Source organism: Sorex fumeus, unplaced genomic scaffold, assembly GCF_029834395.1.
Source record: "Sorex fumeus unplaced genomic scaffold, SorFum_2.1 ptg000063l, whole genome shotgun sequence".
In the NCBI taxonomy this organism is placed as follows: Eukaryota; Metazoa; Chordata; class Mammalia; order Eulipotyphla; family Soricidae; genus Sorex; species Sorex fumeus.
The window spans coordinates 72,597,015-72,620,226 of record NW_026606120.1 but is presented as its reverse complement, the minus strand read 5'-3'; the positions used below and the strand labels follow the sequence as shown (position 1 = coordinate 72,620,226).

The following is a 23,212-nucleotide window of genomic DNA, read 5'->3' as shown; positions in this document are numbered from 1 at the left end:
CCCTTTCAACTTGACCGTTAGTAGAGTAAAAATAGAAATCCTACCTATAGCATTCATTAAAAGTCCTAGTGAGACAGCAGGAGCAAAAGGGTGCACCACCAGGTGAATTTAGCTGGCCTCTAAATCTGGCCATGGGCTATGGCCACAGATAAAAGGAGGCCCCCCAGCCCCATCTTGCTCTTCTATCTCCCTCTGCTCTTCTTGCTCTGTCTTTGGCTCTCCTCGACTCTCTCTCTCCTCACCCCTTCTCTGACCCTCCCTCTCTTCACAGACTGCAAGACTAGGCAGGGCTGAGAACCTGGACGTGACTGAGAACAGACGGGCCTCATAGGCCCAGAGGGGGCAGAATGTAGGCAGGGTTCAGAAGCCTGGTAGAGATAAGGCATGGAGCACAAGAGTCTCACCCATGCACATGTGGCGGTGACAGGAGACTAGGAAAGCCGGGACAGGACAAAAGGGACTGCCGGAGTACGGCTGGGAGGCCCAGCCAGGGACAAGTTGAATTCCAAGGGATCTCGCCAATATGCACGCAGCTCTGGCCAGAGACTAAGAAAAGTGTACACAGGATGGAGAGCAGAAAGAGAACGACAGGGGTGGGACTCGGCCAGAATTCATGGGAGACTGACTGTGACAAGACAGGGAGGTCATTCACGAATGGGGCAATGTCAGGACAGAACCAGTGACACTGTTCAGGGGCAAAGGAGGGGCCTAGACATCTGCGGAGGGATCCGTCCCATCCACTTTAACTTTACATTAACTCTTTTATTAATCTTCTGAGGTTTTATATGCACATCTTTCTCGAGAACCAACAACACGGGAAATTTTACTTTTGTGCGAACACTAGAAAGATACCTTTTTCTATAAACATAATTCTCTCTTCTTTATGTATTCTCCACAAAGCCCAGGCAAATTCTATTTTGAATTTTGAGAGATTTTTGTTGTTGTTGTTTTCTGGGCCACATCTGGCTGTGCTCAGGGCTTACTCCTAGTTCTGCACTCAGAAATCACTCTTGGTGGGGCTCAGGGGACAATGTGGGGTGCTGAGGATCAAACCTGGGTTGGCCGCGGGCAAGTGTATGCCCTAGCTGCGAGCCCTATTGCTCTGAGCCCTCACTTTTGAGTTTTATTGCTGTGTTTACCCTTAACCCTTAAGACTGATGGTATGGCTTGGACGCCAGCCACACATGCTAGGGGAAAAGGGAGCACCAAATAAAGGGTGTTGGCAGGATCCTCCCAGGATGGGAGAAGCATGCTGAAGGTAGACTATAGACCAAACATGATTGCCACTCAATGCCTCTTTTGCAAACCACAACACCCAAAAGGAGAGAGAGAACAAAAGGGAATGTCCTGCCACAGAGGCAGGGTGGGATGAGGGAGTGGGGGGTGGGAGGGATACTGGGACCCGTGGTGGTGGAAAATGGGCACTGGTGGAGGGATGGGTACTTGAACATTGTATAACTGAAACCCAAGCACAAAAATTTGTAAGTCTACAACTGTACCTCATGGTGTTTCACTAATAAAAATTTGTAAGTCTACAACTGTACCTCATGGTGTTTCACTAATAAAAAATTTTTGTGCTTGGGTTTCAGTTATACTCCTGGCGGTGCTCAGGGAACCATATGGGATGCTGGAACTCGAACCTGGGTCGGCCGCGTGCAAGGCAAATGCCCTACCTGCTGTGCTATTGCTCCAGCTCTAAGACTGATGGTAATTTAAAAAAAAAATGTAGTTAGCTGAGCCTGGGTTTCAGTCCTGGTTTCAGCACTTATCAGCATTAATTTATAAAGTAACATCTTCACTTTGTTGCCTCAGCCCATCTCTGCACTGGCAAAATGGATACAGCCTTATCTACTGTCTAACTTTGGAGTTGTTAAAAAAGAAATGAAATATTTAAATAAAACTGGCAAAGCTTCTGGCACATGACAAGCAGTCAATAAACAGAAATAATGATTACATGCTCCCTGTCTTAACAACGTTCATCTTTAATTAAAATTTCTGCAGACAGGGCACATTTGCTAAATGAAATCGGCTCTATTTGAGGAATTCACAATTCTATCAATACTCTAGAAGTGGACAAATACTCCAAAATGCTTTGGGCTTTCTCTGGTCTGCCTCTGAACATCTGGTGACTCCCTCCCCCTCCCGTTCCCCCAGGGGATTTAGCTCCTGCTGTTCCAAGTTGCTCCCTCCTCTTTTCCACCTGTCCCCTCTGGAAGGCCGGAGTAGAATGAGGGTAAAGATGCTACTTTTTCTGATGCTAAATTGCAAAAGAAATAGTTAAGAATTATCCCCCAAAGTTACAAACACAAAAAACTGTGAAACTGTCAATTTCTTTAAGAAGGGATTCTAACTTTTCCCTTTCACCAAGTCAACGACATTAGCCCCAACCGTGTTGACAGCACTGAGGCAAATACTAAAGGAAGTGAGAATTAATACAGTTCACAGCCTGTCATGCCTTATTTAAATCGAGATTATAAAATGCATTCCTGTAACCTGGTTCAATCCTGTTACTGATGTTCTACCCGAGGCTTCCCCGCAACTTCTTTTGAGAGCAATTTCTTGGCACTCTGCTTAGGAATCTTAATTTGATTCAATGGGGAAGCATAAAGTTCCCATTTTAAGTTCTGTTTTTGTCTTGCAAATTCCTCAATTAATGTGCTTGTCATTTTACTTTTCCCAGCACTGTAAATGGAGATTCCTCCAAACCCACCCATCTCTGGCTCTAATAGACAGTAAACAGACACCTCCTCACTGAGTGCACTTGGTGGGGAGGAGGGCGATTACTACATCCAGGGCTCCCAAGTGGAAGGAAGTCTTTGCAGTCAACACCAGCTAAGCTACAACAAAAAGTCACTGGTCCTTCATAGTAAGTTTAGTGTGACAAGGACAAAACCCAGAGCAGACTGCTGAGCTGAGCCTCCAGGTCACTTATCACATTGCCTTTCTAGGGAACACGCTTCTGCCTTCCCTGCTTCGGTAGAGATCACCCCACTCTAATCTCCATTTCACTTGTGAGTGTGAGATAACTGAGGGATCAGGAACAAGGTGACATTTCTTTTATATGTGTGTGTGTATATATACACACATACACACACACACACACATATATGTATATATATGGGCTGGAGCAATAGCATGGTGGGCAGGGCGTTTGCCTTGCAAGTAGCCAACATGGCCGAACCGAGTTCGATTTCTCCGCCTCTCTCGGAAAGCCCGGCAAGCTATCGAGAGTATCTCACCCGCACGGCAAAGCCTGGCAAGCTACCCGTGACGTATTCAATACGCCAAACACAGTAACAACAAGTCTCAAAATGGAGACGTTACTGGGCCCGCTCGAGCAAATCGATGAACAACGGGAGGACCGTGACCGATGGATGGGCTGGAGTAATAGCACAGTGGGTAGGGCATTTGCCTTGCAGGCGGCCGACCCGGGTTGAATTCCTTCGTCCCTCTCGGAAAGCCCAGCAAGCTACCGAGAGTATCCTGCCCGCACGGGAGAGCCTGGCAAGCTCCCTGTGGCATATTCAATATACCAAAAACAGTAACAAGTCTCAAAATGGAGATGTTACTGGTGCCCGCTTGAGCAAATTGATGAACAACGGAGGACAGTGCTGCTGCTGCTGCTGCTGCTGCTGCTGCTACTACTACTACTACTACTACTACTACTACTACTACTACTACTACACACACACACACACAGGTTTGGAGGCCAAACCATAAACCCATCGGTACTCAGGGTTACTCCTAGCTCTGTGCTCTCAGTGATCACTCTTGGAGGGCCCAGGGAACCTAAGTGGTGCCAAGGATCAACCCAAGTTGGCCATGTGAAAGATAAGCACCTTAGCCGCTGTACTATTGCTCCAGCTCTAAGGAGACATTTCTGAATGTTAAATATTCACAAATGCCTAGATATCAAAGGCAGGATGTGATTTCCATGCATATGATCAGAGACAAAGTTTCTTTCTCAAAATGTACAAGGGGGCTGAAGAGATGGTACAGCGGGTCAGGTCAGGTACATGCCTTGCTTGCAGCCCACCCAGGTTTAATCCCCGGTACCCCATATGATTCCCTGAGTCCCAACAGGAGTGATCCCTGAACACAGACCCAGGATCCCTGAACACACACCCTGAATGGGTATGGCTCAAACACACGCAAAAAGTCAAAACAAAGCCAAAAAAAGGGTACAAGGTCAGTGGATTAACCACTGGACTCCAGGAAGCATGCCTGCTGTGAGTCAGGAAAAAGCCCAGGCTGCACATTTTTAGAGGGTAGGGACACATTTTGCTACTAGGATAACCTTTTCTAAGCAGGTCAGATAATATCACACAGTCTTACCTGGAACCCTGGATCTCAAGAAATAGAGGAACTTCCCGTTCTTGGAGTGCATGATGGCTCTCTTAATGAATTCCACCACCGACTGACAGCGATCCTCAAATTTAGGGTGACACCATAGGCTGAAGGTTCCTGCAGGGAAAAATTAACAAGTAAAAAAAGTAAAACTGAGATCTGGAAGACTGATTTGAACATTTTAGTGATTCTTATGCTGGTACCTTGTGGACAAGCTGGGTCAAGACAAAGATCCTTGGAATCACCTATTGCCACCTGCCTATTCCATTATTAAAGGGAAGAAAAATGCTGCCTTTAATGACATCTTTTTTTTTTTAATTGATTTTGGGCCACACGTAGCAGTGCTCAGAGCTTACTCCTGGTTCTGCACTCAGGGATCACTCCTGGCAGGGTTGAGGGATGTCTAGGATTGAAGCTGGGTCAGCTACATGTACTACTACAATTGTACTATTACTCCCAATAAGACATCAGCCTTCAAAAGCTTTTGTTAAACATACAAATAATCAAGTCAGGTAAAAAGTAAAAGACTGAACTGTACTGAGTATAAACACCAATCCTTAAACCACAGTCCAGGGGACAGACTGTGATTTAAGAGAGATCACTGTAACACTGTCATCCTGTTGTTCATCGGTTTCCTCGAGCAGGCACCAGTAACACCTTCAGCACCGGAGGTCTTCAGCTGCCGGGGCTCTGCTCGGAAGAGAACAGTACAGAGTCTCCTGCCTCCACGCCTGGCTGTCCTCATCGGGGCCCCTTGGAGGAGGGGGGGTTGAATTTCCCTCCCTGCCACGAGCAGAGCCCCGGCAGCTGAAGACCTACAGTTCCCGCCACAGCCATGCTTAAGACCACTCTCCACATGTTCGGACGAGCCTCATGCATGAAGGAACCAGCAGAGGAACCCAGGTGTGTGGGACCTGGGGCTTAGATCTCCAAGCCTACTCAGATTAGGACTGGGCCTCCTTCACCCAGATCTCCCATCTTCCAGTATGTAGGCGTTACACCCACCAACTGCCCCCAGTGCCATGTAATCCCATCAATGGGAGAGAGAGTATAGGGTAAAGTGCCTGCCTCGCCTTCAGCTGACTTGTGTTTGATCCCGAGCACCCATATGGTTCCCTGAGCACTGCTAGGAGTAAGCCCTGAGCACCACTGGGTGTGACCCCCAAATCAAAACAAACTAACAGAGACCAGAGTGAACAGTACAGCAGGTAAGAAGCTTGCTTTGTACAAGGATGACCTGGGTTTGATCACAAGCATCCCATATAGTCCCCTGAGCCCTGCCAGACGTGGTCCTGACAAAACAGACTATAAAAATGGAAACACTATATCCCAAAGAATCATTTACATAAAGGTTACTCATTGCTCAAGAGAACTGTAAATCTGAGTCTTGCCAGTTACTCTTACAGTATCACTTAGAAAGACAAAGACAAATGTTCCACTGAAAACTGGCAACTGAAAGACCCACAGGGCTTTGATTAAAAAATACCATTTGTCTAAGGAAGAAAAGTCCCTTTGAACAAAAAGTAATTGGAGAGCCATTTGAACAGTCTCTCAGTCTTGGTGCTTCACTTATCTGGAACCCAGAGGTCAAGTATCTTTTCATCATTCCCACTGCCTAGCCCTTTATCCTTTTAAAAGATTTATAAAAATGTCTCACTCTGAAATACTTTATTTTCCTTTTTTTTTTTTTTTTTTAAATCTGTCTGATTTTGCTTTTGGCAGTGGTAGGGAAAACAGGCAGAATCAACCTGAGTGTTACCTAATTAATTCTCAGGTCTTTGGACTAAAGTTCCTCTCTCTCCATGAGATGGGGGTGGGGCAGAGGAAATGTGGACAAAGCTATGCTGACCTACATGTTACTTCCTGCCCCAAAAGAATAGCAAAAGCAAATGGATCCAGCACAGCATGGTTGAGAGAAGGACGAACGTGGCTGTGGTGACTGAGAAGAGCATGAAAGAAACCCTCGCTCGAAATGCAAGGTCTCATGCAGTTCATGTAAGGCTGAACATATGTGGGAAGACTGAAGGAGAGGAGGGACAAGCCCCCCAAATCCACACACCCTTCTTACCTCTAGCAGATGTGGGTATTCTAACAAAGGATGTGCATTATCTATGTCAAGCAATGTCTATGCATGCCAAATTTCTGGCCCAAGTAGAATACAGAATACATGTGTAGTCAATCCAGACAACTATGCTGAACAATTTAGATTCTCAGCATCACTGGAACATTAACAAACCTAACTTGACTACAAAGAGAAAAGGTACCACCCCCAGGGAAGAGGGTGGAGACTTGCAGATCCCAAGAGCTCTCAGGATGCTGATGAATGTGTCCTAAGAGAAACATTCCTACAAAGTTGATCAAAGGAAGAAACAATCAGCACCATGCTACATGGTAGGAAACGTTGATGCAACTTTTAGGCAAAGAAATTCAGAACAAGTCATAGGACCAACACTGAATTCTCTCTGTGTACATTTAACAGAAAGTACCTCTAGATGGCAAGTTTAATTATGAAAAAGCCTTGGGAAAATTTCTCTGAAGATCCTAGGCAAATCTTTCCTTCTACCAGAAAAATCATCTGACTTTGCTGTTCTTTAAGTCTTGTCCATTCCCTTCCACGTAGGAGACCAGATGATGATAACACTTGCTATGGAACACTTTAGACTTACAAATTTTTGTGCTTGGGTTTCAATTATACAATGATCAAATACCCATCCCTCCACCAGTGCCCAATTCCCACCACCACAGATCCCAGTATCCCTCCCACCCCCATCCCCCCATCCCACTCTGCCTCTGTGACAGGGCATTCCCTTTTGTTCTCTCTCTCCTTTTGGGTGCTATGGTTTGCAAGAGAGGCATTGAGTAGCAATCATGTTCGGTCTATAGTCTACTTTCAGCAAGCTTCTCCCATCCCGGGAGGATCCTCCTAACACACTTTACTTGGTGCTCCCTTCTCTATCTGAGCTCCCTTTTCCCCTAGCATGTGTGGCTGGCCTCCAAGCCATGGCGTGAATCTCCTGGTACTTATCTCGGCTATTCTTGGGTGTCAGTTCCCTGTTTTGTTACTTTATATTCCCCAGATGAATGCAATCTTTCTATGTCTGTCCCTCTCTTTCTGACTCATTTCACTAATTCTCGTTGATTTTTATTCAATCGGTTAATTTCTTTTTTATTTGTTATTTAATGAAGTCATTAAGAATTGTGACAAACTTGCAGGCTATCGAATGTAGCCTGCCCACAGGGCAGAGTCTGGCAAACTCCCCGTGGCGTACCCAATATGCCAAATACCAGTAACAATGATGGGTCTCATTCTCCTTAAAGAGCCTTGAATATAATCTCAGGGCTAGGATGAAAGAGACGTTACTGGGGCCTGCTCGAGGCAATCGACGAATAACAGGATGATGAATGAATGAATGAATGGAACACTTACTCGTCTTCCTACACCACCAATATTTCTAGAGATTGAAATCGGTGCTCAACACCCAACTGGGTTCAGAGCTCAGACCCTAGGAATCCTTTCTGTAGAAAAGGAATTAGCAAAGGTAGAGAAGGCGAAGGGGCAGGTGGCTTCCTTAGACACCAGTTCACTCACTTACCTCTGTAGTGCTCCATCCTGGTGTGATGGGTGATACCCTGTGATCGGAAACTGAGACTCAAGATATAACGAGGATCCGAACTGTCCCGTACTAGGAAAGAACCATCTGGCTTCCCTTTCAGCTTCATCTCTGCATCTTCCCAATTCATTGGTCCCCAATACCAACCACACTATCAAAGAAAAGAGCAGTGAGGAGGTTAACAAACAGATAACTATTAATTAAGTTTCCAACACTATCTTATCAAAAGAGTACTCCTGCTCACCTGAACACTGCAGCAGGTAAGAGCTGCTCAGAGCATCTCAACATCAGGAGTGACTATCAGGATTGTTATGCTTTTAACCCTCTTTTTTTTTTAATTGTTGGGTTTTACCCAGTGTTGCTTAGGGGGCCATGTGTGGTGCAGGGGTCTCCTGAACACAAAGCAGGTGCTCATTCGGTTGAGTGACCTCTCTCATTTTGCAGGGGATGGACATATCCAACAGTACTCAGGGCTCACTCCTGGGTCTGTGCTCAGGGATCACTCCTGGGTTGGTGCTTAGGGATCACTCCTGACAGGGCTCAGGAACTATATGGGATACTAGGGATCGAACCCAGGTCATTTGCATGTAAGGCAACTGTCCTACTAGCTGTACTATTGCTTGGGCCCAACAAAAGACAAATTTTATAATTCCATTTCTCTACAAAAAAAAAAAAGAGAAGATAGATGTAGGTCAGCTAATCTAGCAAAATCAATTTACAGTATATAAACATTTCTCCACAATTTACAGTATATAAACATTTCTTCATCACATTAAAATTTCTTTTCCAAGGGGCTGGAGCAATAGTATAGCAGAACGCTTGCCTGCATATGGCTGACGTGAGTTCAATAGCTGACACCCAATATAATCCCTGAGCCTCACCAGGAGTGATCCCTGAGGGCTGAGTCAGTACTCAGTCCTGAGTACCGCAAGATCTGGCTCTAATTTTCCACCCCCAAATAATTTTTTCCCCCTTGAGAACAAGTTTATGATGTCTGATGGATTCGCAGCTTACTGTTTTGCTTCTGAAAAATGGAAATACAGAGGCCAGAAATGACTGTGCTTCTATGAATAACAAAAGAGCCTGACATAGGATGGGGAGAGCACCCGTCTCAGGCGCCACCTACCTTCTCCAGCTCTCGAAGGCTGGCTGCAAAGCTGCTCGAGTCAGGTCGGTAGAGGGGACACTGGAGGTGTTGTGGGGGCTGGTTATGCAGGGATTCAGCAGCTCGGAGGGGAACAATCCGGGGAAATGCATCTGCGGAGCCAGAGAGCGGGAGTCATGTGTTTGCCTTCACTGCTCCCAACCACAAGGCCCTCCCCCCAAAACAGATGCTAACTGAAGAGGGTAAGGCATTAGAGCTAAGCTGGAAAGGGTAGAAGCCAAAGCGGTGGAAGGAGCTGGATGGGCTGGAACAAAAAGCTGTGTGGGCTTGTGTAAGCTGTGAAGGATGGGTGGGGGCATCAAAGCCCAGGAAGGTGGTACAGGAGCTGCTCACTAACCTGACTAGGGTGACTACGTCAGGGCCTTCACCAGCCTAGAGCGATTCCAACTTCTCCCACCTCGAGGTGAAGTGCTGGCAAAACAGCCTTGGAAATAGTGACTCGCTAACTTGCCCAGGAAGAGTAACGATTTTGCCAGGCAAGTAGAAAAGAATGCTGATTTCATTCATTTTATTCCTTAGGTACTGGAGGCTGGCAAAGCAGGTATGGGCTACAATGCACGGTACATATTTACAAGGCTGCAGAAATATGGAAAACTTAAAAAAAAATCAACCAAAAACCCCACAGATCTTTGAAAATCAGCAACAGGGTCAGGAATGTAGGTCTGTAGTGGAGCATCTGTCTTGCACGATTTGAGGCCCTTGAGTTCAACTCCCTGGCACCTCAAACACACATACACATACACACACATACACACCACACACAAACCAAAACAAAACCACAAAAAAAACTAAAACGAAACAGAAAACTCAACTGTGTCCACGAAAACCAACAACATATTAAACCTCTTACTGTCCAGAAATGGATTACAAAATAGTCTCAGCAGCAGTTGGGGCCAAAGACAGAGCTCCACAGGTTAGAAAGCATGCAGGAGGCTCAGGCTTAATCCCTGGCACACACGGTCTCCTGAGCACTGCCAGGCACAATCCCAAGCAAAGAGCTGGGAGCATCCTGAGTACCACTAGGTGCAGCCCCAAAACAGGAGGACAAAATAGTCCTGACAGCAAAGATATAAAACATTCAATAGCTTTTTATCCCAAATAAGTGAGATTTACCTCCATTTAAAAAGAAAAAAAAAAAAAGGTTAGAAGAAACGGTTCTCAGCCTCATTTCCAAGGATTTCTGGTCTGGCCAAAGGAGTAAGATTCAAGCTTTCTTATAACTTCTATTGTTTCCATAAACAGATTTCCCCATGCTTCAAAAGTTTTGCCACTTTGTCCTCCCAACTCTTGCAAGTCTTGCCTCTAAGCTAAGCTAACCTGGGGCATGGGGTGGAGGAGGCGGAGGTAGGGGGAAAGACTGCAGGGAAGACCCCATCGGAGCCACAAGGACAGATGTAGGCAGCGTCCCACTGATATCATCTAGAAGAGAGAACAAAAGCAAGAGGTTCAGAAATATGAGCACAGAATGAGGCAGGTGAGGAAAGGGAGAAGGATTATCAGAGAGCCCTCAGGAGCATGATGGCCTGCCATTGTCCCAGTCTCCCCGCTGATCATCCTAACCTGGTAGACTCTGAATGCTAGCAGGAAAGTATGGCTCTTCCTGGAGCACCTGCCTGCCCCGGGATCTGGCTAAGACAGAGGGTGAACTAACATATGGACCAGCCAATGTTCCAGCATGCAGGTAAGAGCCCAGGGAACCGCTCAGGGAGAATGACAGAGCCAGGGAGCTAGAAGCACCTGGGTCCTTTTTAGAAGCTCAGGGGCTTGTCTCGCTCAGGAGCCCAGAGTTCACCCTCCCACTCGGGCGGAGAGGCAGGGAGGGAAAGAATATACCTAGAAGGCTGAGGCTTCGTCTTGGAGGAGGAGGGGGAGTTGGAGGGTGTGGAGAGCTCAGGCCCCGCTGAGAGATATCCACGTCCACAAGAGACACTGTTTCACCTGAGGGAGCAAGCATGTTATGGAAGTCCCTTGCCCAAAGCTGGCCACAAGCAAGGGGGAGCCAGAGGCAAGCAAGGTGGGGGCAAGCAGATGGGCTCTCACAAACTCACAGGGCTGCAGGCAGCCCCCAACAGCTGAGCAGTCCATTCTAACTCCTATCGATCCTTGGCCCGTTTAGAGGTCAGTCAAGGATGCTTCAGACAACAACGTGGGATTGACAGAGGAAGAGATTCTGGTTCTGCCACTGACAACGCATCCTCAGGCCAGTGTCTTTTTCCCCTAGTAATTTTAGGTACACAAGATAATGAACTAAATACTGACACTGACACTGTCCTCCCGTTGTTCATCGATTTGCTCGAGCGGGCCCAGTAATGTCTCCATTTTTTGAGACTTGTTTTTACTGTGTTTGGCATATCGAATACATCACAGGTAGCTTGCCGGGCTCTCCGAGAGGGGCAGAGGAATTGAACCCAGCTTGGCTGGGTTGGCTGTGCTCAAGGCACATGCCCTACTGCTGTGCTATCGCTCCAGCCCATGAACTAAATACACATCGCAAAAAAGAATCACTATGACTAATAAGAATAGTTAAATATCTATTACCAGGAACTATTTTTTTTTTTTCAGAAAAATTCAGAAATTTCAGAAAATTTAATGTGGATCCTTTAGGCAACATAAACCCTTATTGAACATTATATCACAAGGGGTTTTCTTTATTCAAATAGAATCACTATTTATTTTCCCAGACTTATATATCAATTTTTGCCACAGGGAGCAAGGCAAGCAGTTTGCTAGAGAGCCCAAATAGACATGGAAAGAAAGTGCCAGAAAAGTGCAAGAACAGCATGGTTAGCTACAGTTATAGAAAGGTCCCAACATGGCTTCCAACTTCTATTTAGTTTTCCATATAAAGATTTTTCCAGAACATTCACTCAGAAGACAACCAATCTTTTTAGATGTCAATGAGTCCTGATAACTAAGGCCACAAAGGTTGAGAAGTGCACCTACAATCTTAATTATGTGTTTCCACAGTCAGTCAAAAATTAGGTGTGTTTATGGGGGCTGGAGCAATAGCACACCGGGTAGGGTGTTTGCCTTGCTTGTGGCCGACCCAGGTTCGATTCCCAGAATTCCATATGGTTCCCTGAGCACCGCCAGGGGTAATTCCTGAGCACAGGGCCAGGAGTAACCCCTGTGCATTGCCGGGTGTGACCCAAAAAAGCAAAAAAAAAAAAAAAAGAATTAAAAAATTAGTTGTGTTTAGAGGAAGCTTCTCCCCAGGAATTTACCCACCATACTATCTCTCTGGCCTCGGGCTTTTTTTTTTTTAACCCAAACAAAGATTGATCACTGAGATAAAAAGAAAGGCACTTCTGAAAATCATCAGTGGCAATTCTAGGAAGGCGGCAGTGGATTCGGACACATCTTGGAGCTTAGCACCGAGAGCCGAGCAGCACAGAACAACAGTATGGGCTCAGCATGTGGATGTGTGAAGGGTCGGAAATGGTAGCCCTGGCACTTGGGAGCCTCCGGGGCTCAGGCTCTCTGAAATAAGAACACTGAACCTGAAACGACAGGTGTGGGTGCTACTGAAAGGGGTGGACACTGACAAGAAAGATGCTGCGCCAGGATGAGCCTTTCCTTCTGGACTGAGGGGAAGAACAGAGAAGCTTCTCCCTGTGTGTCTATGACCTTGCCCCCCAACTCCTTCTTCTCAAGGCTCATGGCCAACTGTCTTATGGTGGGGGTCCCACAGCCTGACCAGCTTTTTCCCCTTCCTACGAATAATTCTTCCAATGGTGCTTCTGAGTACACAGGATCCAAAGAGTTTGAAACTGGGACATTTTAAAACCTCCTCAGTCACAACCCACAAGGGAGCCTCAGCTCTGGGACGTGAGGCGGCTGGTAAAGGGCTTGCTCGGCTGAACCCCACAGCTGGCTGACATTCACATAAGGTCACCCTCTCTCAAAGCTCCCAACAAGGCAAGGCAATGGCCCAAAGCACATTCAGACACGCTCCTACTTCAGCAACCGCATTCCCTGCTCTGGAGGAGAGACTGAGGTACAGTGAAGAACAGCTGCAAGGATTGACAGCCCCTAAATTGGGTAAGACAAGAGTTCATGTAATCCCCTTTGCCAAAGCCTTTAAAAATAGACCAGATAACCAAGGGTGTTGATTAGATCATCCACCAGCTCCTTTAGCGGCAGAGGCGGGAGTTGTAGGGCTTCCAAGGAGCCCTTTATGTACCGGGAGCCTGTACCTTTGTGATTCCTACTTTTAATTTATGTGTGATGGCCCTGAAATAAAGCACCGCAGTAACTGCCAGGGCCACCTAATTACCAGCACGCAGTCTCCACCTCAAAGTACAGAGCAGTCAAAGGCCAGAACACATTCCACACTATAAAAATAGCCTCGCCCTGAGCCCAGCGGGCAGGGGGCGGGGGAGGAGCTGCAGGGCTGCACCTGCCGGGCCTTTCCACAGCCACGCAGCACTCACACCTCCGACATCCCGAGAGCAGGAGCTCGGCGCCCGTCCTTACCTGTGAACAGGGGGCTGAAGGAGACCGGAGAAAAGGCACTTTGAGTTCTTGTCAACCTGGGTTTCCTGGCGGGGAGAGAGCACACAGTGAATGGGGGGGAGCGTGGACATGGAGGTATTTAAATCACCAGCACACTCACGCCCAGGGGTGCCGGAAACCAAGCAAAGCCTCGTCCTTGTCAGCAACACTTCTGTAATAGAGCCTAAAATTTAGAGGGGAAGAAGAAAATAATTACGGCAATTCCTTAAATAGATATGGCTGCAGCATTGCCAGCCTACAAAGCAGTAAGAAATCCCTCTGGGTCTCTCTCCCTCCATACCCAGCACATTCTAAGAGTATAACACCCTGGGTGGTAATTAGCGACCTTCCACTTTGAGGAGGAAGCCAGAGCTGATGTCCAATAGGGGAGCTGAGGAAAAGGTTCTTGACCTGACCGGGGGCCATTTCCAAACAGCAGCTCTCTGCACCGTCCTCCAGAAGCAAAGGCTCCCCAAGGGACCTGAGGACATACCCGGACTGAGAACAGCACTCTCCAACATGCCCACAAAGGTCAAACACCAAGACTCTGATTTCTGCACCAAGGACGGCTGGTCAGGAGTCAGCAGCTCAGCAAACACAGGGATTCTTCAGAGCGCCCCTCCTTTCTGCATGCAGTGACAGGTCTCCCCAGGAGTTTTTGCTGCTGCTGCTGCTGCAGGGACCTGGTTATAATCCTGCAGCTCCAGGGGCCGAAGCAACAGTATGGTGCAGAGGGTGTTTGCCTTGCACATGGCCTGTCAGGGTTCAATTCCTCGCACACCATATGGTCCCCTGAGCCCTCCAGGAGTGAATCCTGAGTGCAGAGCCAGGAATAAGTCGCAAGCACCACTGGGTGTGGCCCCCAAACCAAACCAAGCCAAGCCAAACCAACAAAAAATCCCACTCATCTCCTGCGAAAAGATACAGTAAAGGAACTGTCCTTTGCACCACTGGTTTTTTAGTGAGGAAATTAAAGAAATCCAAAAGACTCTGAACAAAGACTTTCTGGCTAGGGCTGTGCTAAACTCAAAAAATTCACCTCCAGAAAGCTTGAGGTGACTAAAATACGCTCTCTGTCAGGGCTAGAGGGTAGTGCAGTGGTTAGCACGCCCCAGCCCAGGTGATTCTCGGCACTACAAGACCCTGGAGCAAAGCTGAGTGCAGACACGGAGGCCCAGCACTCAGGGCAGGGCAGCACTGGCCCTTCAGGCTCTAACGCTGAATCGAGGCCTGGCTGGCTGAGAATCACAAGGGCACTGCAGGCTTCCTGCACACCACCACCATAGGAAAAGGGTAAAAGAAGAAAAGAAAGAAAAAACAAGTTTCAAATTCTGTATCTTGAGCAGGGAAGATTGTTCAAAGAGCTGAGCCTACAGGGATTTTTTTGTGTGTGTGTTTTTGGGTCACTCCTGGCGGTGCTCAGGGTTTATTCTTGGCTCTGCTCTCAGGGATCATTATTGGTGGGACTAGGGGGACCACATAGGGTGCCAGAGATTGAACCCAGGTGAATTGCATGCAAGGCAAGCACCTTACCCTCTGTGCTATTGTTTCAGCCCCCGCTCAGATTTTGCATTTGAGGTCCAGGCTCCACCCCCGAACTGCAAGGTCCCCAGAGCACCACCAGGAGCTACCTGAGCCAGGAGCAGTGCTCCCTCACTCCCCAGCACCTCTCAGTGGGCCCCCGATTAAACCAAAAGCAATTCCTTTAATTTTCTATTTGGTGGGGGGACGGGAGTCGGGGGTTGGGGAGGTGTGGGCCACACCCAGCAGTGCTCAGGGAGTCAGTCACTCCTGGCAATGTTCTAGGGGACCATACGTGGTGCTGGAGATTGAACCTGGGGTCTTCAGCCAAATGCAAGCCTTATCTCCTGAACTGTCTCTCTGGCACAAAGAAGAACTACAGATCATACATAAATCATACAATTATACCTCAGTAAGCCAAACTTAAAAAAAAAATTTCCATTCCAGAACTGAGCATCTGACTCCAGGTGTTATAGTTGGCTCATGTTCCAAAATTACTCTCACCTGAAGGACTAAATAAAAGTTAAAACCCATACAAAGGATTAATGGTTTTGCAGGGGAGAAAACAAAAATCAAAAGCCAAAAAAACCCTTTCCAAGTATTAACTGTCCTAATAGAGGGGGATGGAAGCAAAGTCATCCCTAAATCCTATTAAAATGATCTGACCCAGCAAGATCTTTGTGAATTGTTTTCACATAGAAGCCTGAGAGTATCAGAATTCATGTAAAAGAAAATTTCCAAGATATACAATGAAGACCTTACTCAGAAACAGCTGAGGGGCCAGAGAGACAGTATAGCAGCTAAGATGCTGGCTTGCATTGCACGCAGCTGACATGGGTTCGATCCCCAACGCCAAATATAATCCCCATGTCCCCCTGGAGTGATCCCTGAGAACAGAGCCAGCTGTGAGACCTGGGCACAGCTGGGGATGGCACCTCCCCACCAAAAAAGGAAAAAGAAACAGAGAGGTTCACCCTGCACCCTCTTCCCTGCTGAGAGGTGCCCTCCTGGGGATGCCCCCCACCTCAGAACACATGGGAGAGGTGGGTGCATCAAAGCAACCCATCCCACGGGATCCCTTGGTTACTCAAGTGGCTTCCAAGACTGAAGTCTTGTGCCAATGTGCAGGGGGACTGGAATGGAAAGTTAATTCCCCTGGACATGAACTTTGAAGGCTGACGTGCTTCCAAGAGGATTTTTATTTGGTAACTTGTGGGTACAACATCCAAATTCAGCAAGCAGAAACCTTCGGCACTGGCCTTTCGAAAGGTTCCCACCTCAGCCATTTGGCCGCTTGCCTCTTCTCAAAGGAAGCTGCGCTACTCTGCCATCTGCCCATGCTGGGGACGAGCCTCCTCGGCGCCAGGCAGAAGAACGCGGCTCCCAAATGCACACATCTTGCGGAGGCCTTCCCACTCCAGCTCATCATCTCCCCGCCCCCAGCACTTGGAAGAAGAAAATCATAGTTTCTAGGCTCTAGAAACAGAAATACATATGAATCTAAACCCAGGCGGAGCCATGTGAGAGTCCTGGAATGTTTTATTTCTGGCAAAGAAGGGGGCCGAAGAGCTGGAAGCTCGGAGAAGAAAAAGGTCTCAGCGGCTGAAGGGTAATAATAAACACAAGCCGCTCCTTCTCTCTTCGGGGAGACGCTGTCTAACTAAAACCCAAAGCAATTTGTCGTCGAGATCCTGAGAGCATTCTAATGGGAGTCATTTATGAAAAGACCAATCAGGACAACTATAAAGAAAAAAATAAAGCCAGGGAATGATTACTATCAGATTGAAGATGGTGGTTACCTGGGGGAAGGGGGAGATGTAATCAGAGAGCAACACACAAGGGTCTGGAAAGACACTAACAACACTCTGTTGGGTAGGCTTTGTGAAGGGCATCTAGGCATGCATTTCATTATTGCTGTGCATATATTTTATATATCTGCTTTTGTACACAAGCAATGTTTTAAATGATAAAAGCCTGTTCTGATATGGATGTGCTGGTTCTTGGAGGTCAACTACAGCTCTGGACCACTTTTTTAGGGGGTGGTTTTCTGGGCCACACCTGGCAGTACTCAGGGCCTTCTCCTGGCTATGGGGACCATATGGGGCGCCAGGATTGAACCAGGATTGGCCACTATAAACTCTGCCAAGGGGCCATCGCATCTTTGGAACATAAGGACTTCAGAGATGGGACCTGGTAGGATTTGCCTCAGGTGGCCGAGAGGACAGGAGCAACAGTGAGCTTTAAGCAACAGTCTTGAGGCTAGCAGTCTTTTGTGTGTACACACACTCACACACTCACTTTGTTCATGCTGCAGTTAACAATGACACCGTTTCCGCTCAGCAAATGACTAATTGTGCAACAAAAGATCTGTGGGATAAGAGGAGTTAAAAGCATCAGGCTAGACAGCCGACAACACACTGATAGAACTGTTGGCCACTTTTCAAACTCCCTGAAACCTAGAACACAAACAGTGAAACGGCACTGCCTTTTCTCTCATCCATAATCCCCGCCCCTCAAACCAATGTCCTCAAACTCACACATGTCTTCTTCTAAAATTACTTTCAAACTGGGATGTCCAAACGTCGGGTTTTGCAGTCCCGACGTACCTCTCTGCTCCTGCTAAAGCACACAGTGCCAAGGCAGCCAGCCCGTGCCATTTCCAACTCGTCATAAGCCAGTGTCTGTTCATGTGCTACAGGCACAAAAACCATGTGTTCATGTTTAGTTCCAATACACAGACATCTGTGCAGCAAGGTCAATCCAAAACTCATCCTAAACCCACTGAAGAAACTACGAAGGGAACTTCCAGGGGAAAACCAAGAAGTGTAGTTCAAGGCCTAACCCTTAGGAGGAACACTATCAGGGAGAAGAACCATGAGACTGAAATGAACAAACAGAAACTTCCAAAGCTCATCGGCTCATTCCAAAAGGGAGCTACCAGTTACTAGAGCTTTGTAGAAAAAAATGCTAAAAGTTGGAGTATGACCCCAAACTCAAATCCCAAACATCGTCACCACACCACGAAGATCATTTTGCTCTCAGCATAGGAGGCTACTTCTCCAAAAGACATGCAAGGCCTCACAAACCAATAAAAGGAAAAAAGGCTTTCTCCTGTCTGCCAGGTCTGTCCATGACAGCAGGGCCCCAAACTGATGCCAAAGCAGCCAGCCTCTCTCTCCAGAATTCTCTTTTCCCAAACAAACAGATAGGAAACCACTACAGAACTGTTCTCCATTTTTCCACCTCATAGAGATAACGATTGCCAGTAATTGCCTTAAGTATAAACTTGGAAAAAACAGGCCTTGAAAAACGAACAAGGTACTCATTTCCAACCAGGTGTGTATATGTGTTAATTCAAAATAGTGGAGTTCAAATACAATTTCTCACCAAATACAAAGAACGACAATCAGCTGAACATATGCGAAGCAGACCAGAGAACTTCACTGGCTTTCTTGAAATAGCAATTCTATATTTCACTAAGGCCCACAGGCGTCAAGCCCAACTATGAATTCCAACAAATGCGTGTAACAAGGCTTGGCCAACCCAGTTCTCCAGAACAGAAGCCTGATCGGTGGGTGAGCCGACTTTCTTAGGGAAGAAAGTTCTCAGAGCTCACTCAGTAGATTTAGGGCTCTCTGCAGGCAGGCCGCCTTGGCATACCACAGACCGTGAAGATGTGGGCACTGGTGAGGCTTATAGAATGAGGAAGTACAAAATTCCTAGCTTGGGCTGTGGTAGACCAGAGAAGAACAGAGAGAATCATTCCCAGAGGCTACTGTGAAAGCTCCAAATTACACAGCAAAGACAAGAGAAACCCATAATTAACTCCAGCAATGGTAAGAAGAGAAAGGCATGTATCTTCTGGCAAAACTGACATTTGTCACAGCTAGAAGTCTTTACCAATCGGAACAAGGAACAAATTAAAGACCCAAACGCATTCTTCCTCCCAACAAGGCGAACTTAGGAGGTGCAGATCCGCAGAAATCACAACTACCCTGGCCAGACTTACCAAGTTTCTCACAGCTGCGAGGCTGCCAGCAAGACTGGCACATAGTAAGCTGTGGAAACGCTAACAAGCAAATCTAACAGTACCAAATCCTAAGGGGGAAAAAAAACAACGCTACCAGTTCGATCTCAGTACTTCTCCAAAAGCACAAAAAATATTCCATCTTGGTTGCAGTTGTCACCATTCTGTAAGAGGAACAGGACAGGGACCACTCCCAAATTACAGATGAAAACAAAGGGAAAGTATGAAGACAAGGCTGGCCAGCACCCCACAGCTGATCCTGGTGTTCTAAATGGAACGTAGATGTTCCCATTCTCTGTTCCACAGCCTCTAACTGCAGCCAACCAAACGTTCATACACAAATAGCAGCGCTTCTCCAGTTCATCAGAAAAAGCCCTTGGACCAAAAAATGTAATTCTCCAGTGCCCTGAACTAAGCTTCTTTGCAAAGCTACAGCCCAATTTGCTCTGCAGCAGAAATCTGTATTGTGCTTAGAGTGAGGGCTGGGGACAGAGCAGCCAATGACCATTAAATTCTGCTTCCAAAGGCAAAAACCCATTTAATGTTGTTTGCCTTTTCCTCTTCCTAATCTATTAGACGAAGCAGCTAATTTCACGCCACCTCTCAGAGTTGGCGTCTCTGGAATCTTAGACCAAATCCTGGTCAATATGGAACCACAAGAAAATTAGCAATCCAACCTGTGTCATTTAACCCACAGCTTCAATCCTGCTCTCCGCCATCTGATGAACATTTCATCTGTGCTGAGTAAGTCGAGCATCAACAGCAGAGCCTACGACAAATAAGCCGTTTCGGCAGCCGCACACCTTCTCAGACCTGAGATGCCAGCAGGCCTTCACTGGAACAGCATACAGAAGCAGATTTCCTGGGGAGCATGGGTCTGGTCTGATGCCCAAGAGAAGCCCCTGGCACAGCTGTTCTTTAGAACAGCAGCTAAGTCAAAGCAACCCACACTTTGTGTTAGGAAGACCCAAGCTCGCTCGAAACAAAAAGCAAAACCCTTGGGCCAGGAGTACAAAGGCTAGAGGCTTGCCTGAATGTGAGGTCCTGAATTCACCCAAACATCATAAAAATTAAAAAAAAAAAAAGGGAAAAAGAAGTAAAAATAAGTTCTTCAGAAGCAAATGGGGGCGGGAGAGGGGATTTTGGAAAATTCAAATTCCTGGATATCCTGGTCTTTCCCCCCCAGGTCTCCAATGATTTTGCTGCTTGGTAAAGCTCACAATTACTCAACTACTTCCTCTTCAGCCTTGAGTTGTGGCTGCCAGTGTCTTCAGGTTCCATCAACAAAACCAGTTCTCATCTTTCTAGGTCCCCACTCGGCGGCGGGGCACAAAGCACAATGACAGTCACCTCCAGGGAGGCCTCACCTACACAACTGCGGGTATCACGAGTCTGGCACTGGACACCCAAGAACTGTGACTCTTTGGAAAGGCAGGAAAAAAACGGTTTCAGAAAAAAAATGTCCGTTTGGCATTTGCACTCATCTCCACGGCTTCTATCCAGGATCCTCACAGGACTCAAAAGCCCAGCTCTCCCCCACTCTCACAGGCTTGAGATCACAGCTCCGTCCAGGGAAAACTGACCACGGAGACATGCAAACCCAACGGATACTTGCGGGTGGACCTATCACTACATGGGTTTTGTCAGGGCCCGTGCATCCCTTGGACGGGGGTGGGTGCTGCAACACAGAGGGGTCTAGTGACCCAAACCCAACAACCGACTTTGGGCTCCCCACACCGGCAAACATTTTCAGCCATCTCACTGCCAAGGGGCAGTGTCCATGAGGTGGACAGAGCGCCTCGGAGGAACTTGACAAGCGAGGCCGGGGGGCGGGGGGCGCCAGTTCAAACCAGCTCCCCGCCGGAGGGAAGCTAACAGCTGCCAAGGAAGAGTGCAGGGCAGCGGCTACTGTGGGAGTGGACGCTGCTCCCACGATGAGCCCAGCCACCCCCGGCTCTCGGCCTGCCCCCGAGAAGCCCCTCGGAAGAACGGTCGGGGGTCGCGGGAGCAGCAGAAACTCAAATTGGCCAGCGCGCGCGTCTCCCCCCGCCCCCCCACGACCCCGCCCGCGCCGGGCTCACCTGCCCGCGTCCAGCTCCCGGCCCGCAGAGCCGCCCATGTCCGTGAGGCTCGCGGCGGAGGCCGCCAGGCCCCCCGAGGGCCTCTTGCCGGCCCCGTCGCCGCCGCCCGAGCCGCCGTTGCAGCTCTTGGTGCGAAAGAGGCGGCTGAGGCGGATCTTGAGGGAGCCCTTCCGAGACGGGCCCGCCAGCGGCCGGAGCGGCCCCGGGGGCGGCGGGGGTGGCGGCGGCGGCTCCCCCCGGCTCAGGCGGCCCGGAGGGGGCAAGTCCTGCAGCGGGAAGGGCCCCGGGGGCAATTCGGGGCCGGGGGGCTGCAGCAGGAGCCGGCCGCCCCCTCCTCCTCCTCCTCCGCCGCCGCCGCAGCCTCCTCCTCCTCCTCCGCGGCCCGGGCTGCTGAGCTCCTCTTCCGAGCAGCTGTTCGTCTCCAGGCTCTCGGCCTCCGACTCCAAACCCTCCAGGACCAGCAGCGCGTCGCTCGTCTCCGTGGGGTCCTCCCCGGCCTGCGGGGCGGCGGCCAGCGGCGGGGGCTGCTGCTGCTGCTGCTGTTGCGGCGGCGGCGGCGGCGGCTGCGGGGGGCACGGGCACGGGCAGCAGCCCCCGCCGACCGTCTTGACCCCCGGCCCCGCCGGCTGCCCGAGCCCCAGGGCCGCCAACTGCGCCTCGAGTCCGGCCGCCGGGCCCCACGTCCGCCCGAGCGCCAGTCCCGGCGGCAGGGCCTTGGGGTCCAGCGCGCAGCGGTGCCGGGGACACAGCAGTTCCGAGGGTCCCGGCTCCGGGGCCGCCTCCGCGTCCTCCTCCTCCGGCGGCCGCCCCACGTTGCGGAACACCATCAGCTGCGGCGGCCGCGAGCCCCGCGGGCCGGGCCGCGCGAGGAAAGGGGGCGGCGGGGGGCCATGGCCCGGGGGCGGCGGCGGCGGGCCTGGCTCGGGGGCCGCCTCTCCATAGCCCAGCAGGCGGCTCAAGACGCGGTACGAAGCGGCCGCCGCCGCCGCCTCGCCATCCCGGAGCTCGGCCCCCTGCATCGGGAGGGCGGGCGGCTGGGAGCCGGGCTGGGCTGAGACTAGGCCGGGCCCCGCCGGAGCCCCGCCCGCCGCGGCCCCCGGAGCGACAGCGCTAACGGCCGCCGCGGCCTCGGCCTCCTGGAGGGGGGCGGGGGCGCGCGGGCGCAGCGCAAGCCCAGGCCGCGCGCCGCCGCCGCCGAGGACCGCCTCCGGTAGCGTCACTTCCGGGAGGCCCTCGCCACGCCCCTTTCCCCGGGGGCGTGCGCGCACCGGCCTCCTCGGGGCGTGACGTATCGCGCGGCCCGGGCTGCTATTGGCTGGGGGCGGCAGCTCGGCTTGGCTATTGGTCGCCGGCCCCCGACCTGTGCTTTTTCACTTCCCGGGCGCTCGGGCCCAGGCCAGCCCTGTGGGTCAGGTGCAGCGGCCCCGGAAAGCCCGAGCACACCCTCGCAGAGAACCGGGGCCCCTGGGAGTGAGGATTCTGCCTGAGTCTGGTCCCGCCTGTGCCGCTTTTCAAGTCTGACCTGGCCAATTTCTTTATTGGCTAATCTGAACCTCCTTAGCATCCTGTGAATATTTATGCAGTCACACATGAATAATGTATTGTCTATCCAGATGACTATTGGACAGTCAACTGCCTGGAGGGAGAAGGAGAATATATGCACACACACACACATATATATATATTTTTAACTGAGAATTCGTAACGCATTTGTTACATATAATAGCAATATGCAGTCGCAAATTCCTATAACTCATTCTCACAGAATCCTTTCATTGACTTTTTATTTGTTTGCACTGTTTGGGGGCCACAGCTGGTGTTGCTCAGGGCTTACTCCTGGCTCTGTGCTTAGGGCCCATCTGTACTATCTACCTTGTCCATTCTTTCACTGACTCTTGTCAAGCTCTCATACAGGTACTCCGCCTGTGGTTTCAGTTGGCCAAGGCATGTAATTGTGACATGAATG

The 23,212-nt window shown here is 49.4% G+C and overlaps 1 protein-coding gene across 3 annotated transcripts in view; it reads right to left on the bottom strand.

The window, feature by feature from the left end:
* The window catches only part of SOCS7 (suppressor of cytokine signaling 7), a 32,685-nt gene extending 10,237 nt beyond the window's left edge, over positions 1-22,448 (bottom strand). The window contains exons 1-7 of one of the 3 annotated variants that reach the window (XM_056127371.1): positions 21,247-22,447; positions 13,600-13,664; positions 10,957-11,061; positions 10,441-10,542; positions 9,085-9,215; positions 7,941-8,109; positions 4,336-4,464 (exon numbers count right to left, since the gene is read on the bottom strand). In XM_056127371.1, coding sequence (XP_055983346.1) covers positions 4,336-4,464; positions 7,941-8,109; positions 9,085-9,215; positions 10,441-10,542; positions 10,957-11,061; positions 13,600-13,664; positions 21,247-22,265 — 1,720 coding nt within the window. In that variant the 5' untranslated portion in view covers positions 22,266-22,447. Of the gene's footprint in view, positions 1-4,335; positions 4,465-7,940; positions 8,110-9,084; positions 9,216-10,440; positions 10,543-10,956; positions 11,062-13,599; positions 13,665-21,246 lie in introns of all 3 variants that reach the window. The other 2 variants (XM_056127372.1, XM_056127373.1) reach the window with 2 other exon arrangements.
* Between the last annotated feature and the right edge of the window lie 764 nt (positions 22,449-23,212).